The following is a 12,437-nucleotide window of genomic DNA, read 5'->3' as shown; positions in this document are numbered from 1 at the left end:
CACACACACACACACACACACACAATTTATGTTGTGGGATAAAAGAAAATATCCTCTTTTTGTTTAATGTGGAGTTTCCTGGTGGCACAACGCTTAAAGCACTCAGTTGCTAACCAAAAGGTTAGAAACCACTAGCCACTTCACAAGAGAATCGTGTGACCATTCGCTTCCGTTCAGATTCATAGCCTTGGAAACCCTGTGGGGTTTCTGGGTCCTCTAGGGTCTCCATGAGTTGGAATCAGCTCAACAGCGATGAGTGTTGGGGGACTCTTTAATTTTAGACGGCACAATTAAATTTCAAAAGAAAAACACAAGGTTTAGGGAATAGTACTGCATCCATGATATTTTGGATTGCAATTAGAGGGTAAAGAAGGAAGGCAATTACTGTGACTTATGAGCTGTTCTTATATCTGATGAATCCCTAGTAGGACAGATACTTCTTACTCTACATTCACTATTACAGTAGTCATCTTTGTGAGCAGCAGCTTGCGTAGAGTGGCGTCAGAGTTATATATCAGAGTTCTATACAGTGGCTTTTATTGGTTTAAATTAGGTAGCTCATTTAGAGGTAATATGACATGAGGACCTTCGATATTTGACTCCATTTCTCACTTGTAGACATTAGCCTCTTTGATGGCTTTGATTTTTTAGGTCATAATGTTGGAAGTCTTTTGGGTTGCTCAAGTGAGTTATTAACGGATCATTAATTGTGCTTTTAAATAACCTTGGAAAGGTTTGTATTACAATATTAATGGCATTAAGGGCTTTAATTGAAAATTAAATTGTGCCTTAATTAACAAAGTAATTGAGCATGAAGCTCATGTGCATGTGAAATTTTATTAAAGATTACTTTTGGTGCATATGAAGTACTTGTTTATGTTAGAATTTTCCTAAACCATGTAGATCTGAGCAAAGGCCCTTTGTTTTTCTTTTTCTCATTTGAGTGTTGATAATTATGAGTCCATTAAACCTTTGTATACTTGCAGTTGCGAGTTCTAAATCTGGGAAGGAATCTTTTAGAGGAAGTTCCAGAGGAATTGAAATACCTTCCATTCCTGGAGAAACTCCATTTATTTGGAAATAAGATTCGTAGATTTTTACCTGGAGCATGTGGTAAGTTTCTCAAAAGAGAGTAACAGTAGTTTCCAATATAATTTTCCTTACAGGACTAAAGTAAGAAAATAATCTTACATGTTATATTATTTTTTGTCTGCATACACACACACACACACACATTATTTTTGAAACATACAAACTAAACATAAAACATAAAAAAACAAAACAAACAAAACACATCAAACACACTGCTGTCCCTTTGATGTCAATTCATAGCGACTCTATCGGGCAGGGTAGAACTGCCCCTGTGAGTTTCTGAGACTGTAAGTCTTTTTTTTTTTAATCATTTTATTGGGGCTCATATAATTCATCACAATCCACACATACATCAATCGTGTAAAGCACACTTATACATTTGTTGCCCTCATCATTCTCAAAATTCACTTTCCTCTTGGGTTCCTGGAATTAGCTTCTCATTTTGCTTTTCCCCCTTCCCCTCCCTCCCCCCCTCCCTCATGAACCCTTAATAATTTATAAATTATTATTATATCTTATCTTACACTGCCCGGCGTCGCCCTTCACCCACCCTTCTGTTGTCCATTCCCCAGAGAGGCGGTTATATGTAGATCCATGTGATTGATTCCCCCTTTCTACCCCTCCTTCCCTCCTGGTATCGCCACTGTCACCACTGGTCCTGAGGGGCTCATCTGTCCTAGATTCCCTGCGTTTCCAGTTCCCCGCCTCCAGATTCAAGTGTCTGTGTGTTGACTCTGAAGAATGCAATTCAGAAGGTCCACAGTTGAAAACTACTAGCTGCTAAATGGGAGAAAGACGGGAGTAGGAATTGCAGCCCAACACGTACTCACGGTGCCACCAGGGGTCCAACTGCTATACGATCTATCCCCTTACAGATTGCCATACCAAAACAAGCAAGCATTACACGTAGTGATTTTATTCTTCAGAGTCAACACACAGACACTTGACCATAGAGGCTCTATTTCTGAGCCTTCATTTGAAAATCCAATCAAGTAAAGCTCACCTTTTCCCCACCTTCTTATTTATACTCTGTCTCAGTCATAATCCTTAATTTACCTTCGCAGTTTAAATCAACTTTTGGAGAATTTTAAAGAAAAGATACTGTAGATAAAATAAATGGGATTATTATCTTTGTGTTTCTTTTAAACTAATAATTTTTCCATCAAAATGATTCACTTGGGGCCAGAATGTGTGACAGAGATCCAGATGATTTTAGTCACATCATTAACTCGTACAGTGACTATCTGGGACACGCTATAAAATTCATACTGTTCTGTGAGGCTTGGGGTCGTGGGTGCAATTAGATCACTGCCATCTTCAATATAATCTTTCTCTGTTAAGTCATGATTGCATCTGGGTCTAAACCTGAGATTATGTGTGGCAAATAGCACAAATTGATTCTAATATCATCTCTTTAAAGGTACTTTAAACCTTAGAGCATGCTTCTTGGATAAATATGGTAATTGTGATAATGACTTATTGTTACTTCTGCATAATATGAGGAGACTTCAAAAATTCCATGGAAAAATGGAATTTTCCCATGTGTTTTGAAGCCCTTTCACATAGATTCAAGGTACAATTACACATTATTCAGGCTTAGGAAGAAAATGGTTTTTCTTTTTACAAACGGGAAGTTATTAAGAGCCTTTGAACAAATAGACAATAATATTTTATGAACTATATTGAGGGGGCAAACTTAGTGCAACTATATACATACAAATAATGCTAAACATTCTAAATTATGCTTATTTAAGATTCTATAAGGAATTTCTCATGTTAATTTGAGATAGATCACATTTTAATATGTGCATATAGAATATAAAGGAATCGATACATTAGTGTGTTAGAATACATAGCAAATATATATATGTATAATTTGTGTACAGTAGAGTATCCCTTAGTGCCTTTAATTTCTTTATGTCTTGAGTTTGAAGTGTTGAATTCTGTAAAGCTCATATGTTTGATATGAGTTATGTTCTGTATCAGATCCTGATTACCCAGGCACAGAAAGTAGTTTAGTGACAGTAAATTGAGCACCGTATATTTAGAGTATGACTCTAAATAGTTATGTCATTTTATAACCCCTGAACAGAGAGGTTTGGACTAGGACTAGCCAGGTGTCCCAAGCTGGGTTTATCAGATTCTCTTTGTGAGGGGATTGTGGTAGAGTTAAAACAGTTTCATCAATTGTGTTAGTCTGGGTCCTTTAGAGAAACAAATCCACAGAAACTCATGTATAAGAGAGAGTTTTATATATAGGTTAAGTGTGCAACAAGAAAACATCCCAACCCACTGCTGCCCCAGACCACAAGTCCAACATTATTAACCCATTAACCCATATGTGCCAATACCAGTCCACAAAGTCCTCCTCCATCTCACAAAACAGATGCAATGATGCCAACTGCAGGAGGAAAGTTGAGTCAGCAAATGTGTAAACATCTGAGCGCTGGCAAGGGTCTCCACCTGGGTGCTCCAGCACCCAGGGCTGCATTGGGATAGGTCCATGTGGCTTCTCCTTCGGGATATCTTTCAGGAAGTCAGCCTTGCAAGTTGAAGCAGGGAACTGCTAAGGCAGCTGCACCCTGATGCGACCATCACAAAGCAAGAGACCCGAGAACTAGAAAGGCGAGGCTCATCGACCCATTTATCCCTCTGCCCTTCAATTAATCCCACATGTGTTTATCGGCCAGGTTGGCACAATAAACTAACTAACTCATCGATCTAAACTCTAATCACACGAACTGAGGCAGAGGTTGCCAAACTGGTGGGCCATGGACTGAATCTAGCTCACAGGTAGGTTGTTTTACTTTTATCTGTTTTAAAAATATTTGAATTAACCCACTGCCATCCAGTCAATTCCAACTCTTAGTGTGCCTATCACCTAGAACATGATTGTTCCGCAGGGTCTCTGAGACTGTGAATCTTTACAGGAGCAGACATCTTTTTCCTATGGGGCGTCTGGTAGGTTTGAACCTCTGACCATTTGCTTAGCAGCCCAACACATAACCTGACGTGCCACCAGGCTTTCTTACTTGAAAATCAGGAGGTCATACGAAAGTCTGGAGTTGTAATTCTTTTGTTTGTTTGATTTTAAAATGAAAGATTGGTTAACAAGAAATTATATCCCGTTAGACAACAATGGATAGGAGCCGGTTAAGACGAGACACAAGCTCTTCAGTAGAGCATAGCTCTCAGCAGATTCACTGGGCATAGCTGGGTTATTTGCTTGATTCGTGTAGGTCTTTGAGAACCCTAAATTTATGTCTGTGAACATTCAGACACAGAGTTGTGATTGCATGGGGAAATAGAGAAAGTCTGTTCAAAAGAGAAACAAGGAGGGAGAGAGGAAAGGCAAGAGGAGAGAGAGCATGGGTATACAGCTGAGAGAAACAGATGAAACTAAACTGCTTCTTTTGCAGAGTTATGAAGAAAATACACAGGTGGGTTCCAGGTGTCGTTTAGCTTCTAATCCCAGCTGGGGCAGCCTGGCTGTACCCTCTGCCCTCATGAGAGAGCTTTGTGTCCTTGGGACAATCTTCCCCTTTTCACTTAAGCTGGTTTAAGAGGGTTATCTGCAACCCAAAGGGCAGGAAACTAGAAGGGAGACAAAAGTGTACGGACAGGTGATGAAGAATGATCGTTTAATTTATGGCTAAAACAACGGAAATTGTTTTCTAACAGATGGTTTACAAAATTTGGTCCTGCTTAATCTGAACAACAACCTGCTCACGTGCCTCCCTCAAGAAATCCGCAGGTAATTGTGCTTTTTATAAGGCAAGAGGACTCACTATAAGAGTTCCTATCTCCTCTAGGACCCTGCCCCCATCCAGGGCATCTGAAGCATTCTGCCTAGACTCTGGTATGAGCAGGGTTTATGCACAGCAAAGAGGATTCTGAAAAGCGGGAGGCAAGTCACTAATTTTAAGCAGATGATGTCTTAAACACTTCAGAGAAATGAGGAACAGCATGATTTGCTAGTCTTAAGTGTAAAAGTCAGGGCTTTGACACAAAGTCCTAAAGCTGACTCTGTTACTGCCTTCCCAGCTCTGGGGTTCTTGGAGTTTGCTCAGCCCCAGATTTGGGGACATTAAATTTTATTTCTCATGAGTGTTGCAAACCATTTTGAACGTGATAAAAAGGGTAACATAAAAGCCCAGGATTAAAACCAACTTGTCACCTTCAATTTAAAAAACAACACACACAACAAAACCCACATTTCAGTCTCACTAACAACAGCAAAGCATGCTGTTTCCCTTTATCCTGCCCAGCTGCCAGACACGCTGCCATGACAGTGTCTTTCTGGAGCCCGCTGAGGGCCCTGTCTTGCAGGCTGAAGGCCCTCTTGGGCTTTTCCTCGGACAGATGGAAAGAGAGCCTTGCTCAGGTTTACTTTGGAGACACTCTTTATTGCCTGTTGAACAGAAACAGATGTATTATAAGGTAAGAGTATCCAGATTTTGAAAGGACAGCTCAGAACGCTGAACAAGGCTTTCTGAAGCACCTAAAATCAATTCCAATGTGCTTGTCTATACCCTAAGCCAATGTATTATGTTACTCCAATAGCTTTTCACAGGGACAGTAATGCTTTCAGTCCAATCAACTAGGAAAAAAACAAAAAACCAACCATGACGCAATCTAATTTCTACATAAGAGGAATATTAATAGCAATAAAAATGTCACTAGTTGTCGGCTTGCCTTTTCTCTTATTTGACTTGCTTATCAATTGAGTTTTGCATATAAATGTTGCTATAATGAGAAAAACACACTTGGGAAGATCTAAAGCATTAGGTTGAGGTCATACATTTCAGCAGCTGATTTTACGAGTCTTGGCAAGTAACGTAGTGGCTCTGGACTTAAGTTTTCTCATCTCTAAAGGAATACTCTTGAGTAGATGAAGTTCAAAGTCCTTGTAGCTGTAACTTGCTATGCTTTCACAACTCAATGACTGAATTGGGGGTTTTTTTGGATCCAAATACCATATGAAAGAAGTGATATAATTTAAAGTCCTCCGAGTTCAGATATATTTGAAAACTGAATTAAAACTTTCAAAAAGAAAAACTTCCCTGGAAAAAATAGAATTAGGATGAATTTAGGCCCAAGCTGTTCTATGGCTAGTTCTAGGTTATCCGTGCTCTGGTTGTGTGAGCTGACAGCCTATCATTTCAAAAAATGAAACAAAACCTGTCCTGTTATCTGAATTTTCCAAGTCCGATTGTTAGGGCCCATGTTTACAATGTTATTTTGTTTTCTAAAAAGACTTGATACACTTCCGACATTTCTTGCTACCGTATCTGTAAACACACACTCCACCATCTTTCATTCTTTTCTTCCTGTTATTTTCTGTCTTCATTTGGCTGATGGAGCTAGTTTTCTTGAAGACTATGGATGATATCGATACGGGCAGAATTTATGATTGGTTCACTTTCCCATCTTTCGCTACTCAGGGTCCACGTACCTATTTGGTACTGGACAAATGCAGACATAGATGAGGGTGGAGCTAGAGCAGTATTTGGACATGTACTCCTACAGGTATATGCCTACGGAATACAAATGAGATATGCTGTTTTTTATTTTACATTTTTATCGGCAGCTACTCCACATATCCTACAATTCAGCAGTTCAATCGTTCAATTGTATCAAGAAGAATTGTATACTCATTATCACAATAAGAATGAGTTATTCTGAATTTTAAAACTATAGATTCTGATTACATACTATACTCTTAAAACAGAGTATCTGGTTAGAGACGTTCTTTAATAATGACGTTTTAGCTTATATAGTCGCAGCCCTGGGGATTCTTGCCTTCAGTAAGGCTCATGAGCTTCAACACATAAATTGACACGTGACTTCTGAGAAGTGGGATCTTCTGTACGGTGGGTTTATTCTTGTGTTTCATTCATACACTTTGTTTTCTAGATTAAATAATCTTAGATATTTGAGCGTAAATCACAACCGGCTAGCCAGCATTCCTAGAGAACTCTGTTTCCTTGAGAATCTTACTGAACTTCAACTTAACTACAATCAGCTCATTTGCATACCCGAAGAGATTCATTTCTTGACAAAGCTGTGGAAGCTTCTGCTGGTCAGGAACAACATCGAAGGCTTACCAGAGGTAAAGCAATACATAGACCCAGGGTTCCCTTTGTCAGGTAGAAACTCCTTACAGAATGATCGATTGGAGTGTCTGAGTGAACGCCTTTGAGTACTCCCAGCTTGGTTCCTCTTAAATGACATGCAGGCAGTTCCTAAATTCTTTTGAGAGAGGAGGATTATAACTTGTTCTACATACCTGGTGCTGCCACACTTGGCAAACAAAAATACAGTATACTTTATTTTAATATGACTTTTAAATAATGACAATAGTATAAACATGTCCCTACTATGTCTTAGTCTATACTTCAAAGAAAATGCACTGTTTATCTGAAATCTAAATTTAAGTGTCTTGTTACTTACTTGCTAACTCTTTCTTTGGTAGCACAAAATAGAAGTGCATTTTGATTGTGAAATATGTGCTAGTGAACCTCCACTGTCCCTGTCTGTGGTGTGGCAGATGGTGCATACAGCTACTAACTAACTAGGAGGTTAGTGTTTGAAACCATGAGCTGCTCCTCAGGACAAAGATGAGGCTTTCTCCTCTTATAAAGGTGTACAGTATCAGAAACCCACAGAGGCAGTTCTACCTTGGCTTGTAGGGTGGCTCTGGGTCACAGTTGACTCAATGACAGTGAGTTTGATTTCTTGGGCGATAGCACGCTCTGTCCTGGTAGAACCTGTTCTGCTGCCTGGCTGGACCTGCTGGGAAAACAGCTGTGTGTTTGCTTGTCCTCTGACTTCTTGGATGTGATCAATGGACTACATTAGCAGGAAGTGGAAGGATAGGCGGGCGGCAGTACCAGATGGTGTTCTGGGTCCCTTCCCTATCAGGATGTAGAGAGATGGCTGCCCTCCCTTTTTCAGGTCAAAACTAATGTAAGTTAGTCCTTTGGTGGACTACTGCTCCCTCCTTTTGCCTTTGTAGTGGGAGAGCAGTAAAGTACTCCTTTCTACTGTTAGCTTTTGGTAACGTTGTGGATTTAGGAAGCTACCTTTCTTGGTTTAAGGAACCTTGTTTTGCATGCTTTTATGATTGTGCCTTCTTTAAACGCTCATCAAATTTTCTTATTTCAGAATACTGTCTCCTGTTAGGAACCTGTCTATGGTTTTAGATTTTTCCCTTATGCATATTAAAATTTATTAACAAAGAAAAGCATACATACCGATGAAACACATTGTTCCTCTGGTCCCTTGAGGCTTCCTCACACCCCACTATCATGACCCCAGTCCTGCCTTTCACTATGAGCATGTGCACAGGTACTGTGTTAGTCCAGGTAGACTAGAGAAACAAGTTATTAGACACTCATATGGGTATAAGAAAGAGCTTTATATACAAGAGTGGTTGAATATTGAGAAAACATCCCAGCCCAGTCCAGATCAAGTCCATAAGTCCAATATTAGCCCAGATGTCTGATTTTTCTTATTAATCAACAGTGTACATGCTAAGGCATTGCAGAAAACAGTCATTTGCTTTGATAAAAAATTCATACATTTTCAGAAGTTATAACCCAACACAAACCCACTGCCATTGAGTTAGTTCTGATTCACCATGACCCTATGTAGGTTTCAGAGACTTTAAATCGGCAAATCTTTAAAGGAGCAGAGCACCACATCTTTCTCCCTAGGAGAAAGGTGGGTTTGAGCAACTGATCTTGAGGTTAGTACTGCAAAGCTTACCTAACAATGCCACTATAATGAATACTAGTCCATAACTCAAGAATATTCATCTTTAACCCAGTTAGCCTAGTATGTTGTTGGCTCTAAATATGTGGTTGCTTTGTATCAGATCTCAACTCTTTTCACACAGGATAGAACCTTTCAGTTGTTTGGATGTTTGTGCTTCTCATTCTCAATGCTGCTATTGAACTGAGTCTGACTCATATCGACTCTATAGGACAGAGTAGAACTGTCCCTGTGGGTTTCTGGAGCAGTAGATCTTAATGGGAATAGAATGCCTCTTCTTTCTTCTACAGAGCATCTGATGCATTTCAACTGCTGCCCGTGTGGTCAGCATCCCAACAAGTAATCAGCCATGCCACTTCAGTAAATCACCCCTTCCTCTCTATGATCCGTAAGGTCTGGTTAGTGCTGAAGGGACTCACTTGATCAAGTCAGGCTATTCAACACATATCATCACACTGGACATAGTGATTTATTCAAGGACAGGCATAAGATTTAAGCTAAACCAATGATAGGTGACTTTGTTGGAGTAACTGGAAGTAAATGGCTTTGTTATCCTAAAATTACCAAATCCGAAGAATGTAAGCCAACAGCTGCTGTCTCTCTCTTGTCATTCGTTTGTAAGAACCACACTTTCTGGACCCCATTATAAAAGAATTAAATGATGTATCAAACACTTAGAACCAGCCATACAGAATTTTGGCATGCTTTAAAAGGTTATCTACTTATCAATTTATCTACTTGTTCACTTGGGTGGGGTTTCTTTTCACTTACCACCTGAAGAATCCTGACTCTTGAACACATAGCTACATTCCTACAAGGATCTTCATGCTCTGACGCCTCACTTCACCAGTCTCTTGCTCACTTGTGATTGAGCACTTCGAGGCTTCCTGTAGAACCACCTCAACAGCTACGGCCACTTGCTCTTTACCAAAGACTTCTCGTTTCAAAGATCTCAAAGAACCTCAGCTTAAATTTCACTTCTTTCTGGACATTATCAGCTCCTCTAAAATACAACAGCCCTGTTTTCTCCATAACACCTCATCCTGCATCCTTCATTGCCTTTGTCAGTCCCTTAACATTTTTCTCATGCCCCTCCCCTATTTATGAGGTTTTCATCCATGGGTGACTTGTGGCAAATGGACAGAAGAAAAGTCTAAAAAGAAAGCCAATGACAGTAGCAACAACGGTGGCTGCGGTAACAACCACAGAGAAAGACAGAGTAGCGGCGACAGAAGCAAGGATCGCCAGTGTTTTGCAGTAGGATGAAAAAACCTTGCAACGTAGGATTTGGAGAGTGTGAGAAAGGAGTGTATGGGGATTCTGAAGGTCCCTGTAGCTAACATGATGTTAGGGAGAGTCAATGATAGACCACATGTGTTATAGATGCCAAATCCTCTCGGAGGATTGATGGCCCAGTTGTAGGGAATGCTGCAAGTTGCTAGCTCTTCAGCTGTAAATTGCCCACCTCCTTGCCCAGGGTCACATATTCCCTATAGCATTCCATATCTTGTGACTGAAGAAGTTATCGATATAAAGGATGGAACATTTCTCTCTCATGAGAGACAATTTGGATGGTCAATACCATTTAAAAAAATCATTTTATTGGGGGCTTGTACAACTCTTATCACAATCCATACATCCATTGTGTCAAGCACATTTGTACATTTGTTGCCATCATCATTCTCAAAATATTTTCTTTCTACTTGAGCTCTTGATATCAGCTCCTCATTTTCGCCCTCCCTCCCCATTTCCCCCTCCCTCATGAACCTTTGATAATTTATTATTATTTTGTCATATCTCACACTGTCAGATGTCTCCCTTCACCCACTTTTCTGTTGTCAGTCCCCCAAGGAGGAGGTCACATGTAGATCCTTGTCATCGGTTCCCCCTTTCTACCCCACCCTCCCTCCACCCTCCCGGTATTGCCACTCTCACCACTGGTCCTAAAGTGATCATCTGTCCTGGATTCTTTTTTGTTTTCTGACATAGGGAATTTGTGGTCTTTCAAGTTCCTATCTGTACCAGTGTACACCCTCTGGTATAGCCAGATTTGTAAGGTAGAATTGGGATCATGATTGTGGGGAGGTGGGGAGGAAGCATTTAAGAACTAGAGGAAAGTTATATGTTTCATTGTTGCTACCCTGACTGGCTTGTCTCCTCCCTGCGACCCTTCAGTAAGGGGATGTCCAGTTGCCTACAGATGGGCTTTGGGTCTCCACTGTGCACTCCCCCTCATTTACAACGATATGATTTTTTATTCTTTGATGCCTCATACCTGATCCCTTCGACACCTCGTGCTCACCCAGGCTGGTGTGCTTCTTCCATGTGGGCTTTGTTGCTTCTGGTCTAGATGGCTGATTGTTTACCTTCAAGCCTTTAAGGGATGGTCAATACCTGATCCAGGTTTTCCACTCTACTGGACCTGCATCAGGCTTCCACTTCCACCCCCACCCCCCCACTGCTTAATCCTGCTTCATACTACCACCTTCCGTAGGCATGCATTTTTATTAACATCCAGCACCCGGTTTCTATCTCAGCATCTGCTTCCTGAGACCCAACTGTGATAGAATGTGAGAGGCCATGACTACAAAGACATATCCTCTATCCAGTGAGAGATGGGGTGGTCAAAACAAGAGAAACATTTCAGAAACATCTGTAAAAGTGCTTGGGACTGTGCAGTGAATCATACCTGTAGTTTTTAAATTTTTAAACACTTTTGTTGTTTTAAAAGAAAAATTCTGTTCAGCCTTTACTGGTTGGAAGAGATAGCAGAACAGAGATAGACTGTAACCACGTGGTTACTATGGGCAGGCAAACAGAGGCAGTAACCGGTTTATTGCATTCTATTATTTCATGAAGAAAGGGTTCTGTTAGCATAGTGCTAAGCGTGAGCTAAATGAATAATAAATGCTGATGGAATGTATTATAGAGACAGCTTCCTAATGTTAGCCCTGTCTTCTGGTTCGCAATACTTCTACCTAGTTTCATCATCTGTTTTCATGTCCATTGAGTGTTCATGAGTTTCCTAGTGGTAACTTCGTCCATCTACTAACAACTTTATGTCAGAGGTGGGATTTGGACCCCAAGCAGTTTCACTCTCCGCCATGCTGGCATGTGACCCTAAAGTGGCCAGAGGAAAGGTGGAACCCAAAGAATCTCACAGTCTGGGGCAAAGGAATCTCTTTGGGAAAGGTATGCTGAGGATAATCAGGGAATTGAAAAAGATAGTCATCTCCTGGAAGTTTCAGCTTAAAAGATATATGATTCTAAGTGTTAGAATTTTAAAGATATCTTTTTTGTTTTCTGACATAGGGAATTTGTGGTCTTGCAAACTTAAGAATCCTAGACATAGCTGGAAATATTGTTCAGATTTTTCCACCCCAAGTAAGTAAATTTTTTACTATAATTAAAAAAAATAACTGTGTGTATGATGTTGGGAATAGGAGAAATATGGGCAACTAGTAAAACGTCTAGTTCAAACCTCAAATTATGCAAGTTACTCAAAAATTTTGCTTTGCTCTGGAACTTCAAAATGTGCTTGTCCCCACTGTTGTATTTTGTTCCTGCTG

At 40.2% G+C, this 12,437-nt stretch overlaps 1 protein-coding gene across 1 annotated transcript in view; it reads left to right on the top strand.

Annotated features, from left to right (window-relative positions):
• The window catches only part of LRRC69 (leucine rich repeat containing 69), a 155,092-nt gene that overhangs the window by 27,003 nt on the left and 115,652 nt on the right, over positions 1 to 12,437 (top strand). The window contains exons 2-5 of the mRNA XM_004697719.2: positions 987 to 1,113; positions 4,774 to 4,846; positions 7,009 to 7,204; positions 12,181 to 12,252. Coding sequence (XP_004697776.1) covers positions 987 to 1,113; positions 4,774 to 4,846; positions 7,009 to 7,204; positions 12,181 to 12,252 — 468 coding nt within the window. The remainder of the gene's footprint in view (positions 1 to 986; positions 1,114 to 4,773; positions 4,847 to 7,008; positions 7,205 to 12,180; positions 12,253 to 12,437) is intronic.

The sequence above is a fragment of the Echinops telfairi genome, unplaced genomic scaffold (assembly GCF_000313985.2).
Source record: "Echinops telfairi isolate 266 unplaced genomic scaffold, ASM31398v2 ScPeMD7_1;HRSCAF=3_0, whole genome shotgun sequence".
NCBI lineage: Eukaryota > Metazoa > Chordata > Mammalia > Afrosoricida > Tenrecidae > Echinops > Echinops telfairi.
This window is presented reverse-complemented; position numbering and strand designations above follow the sequence as displayed.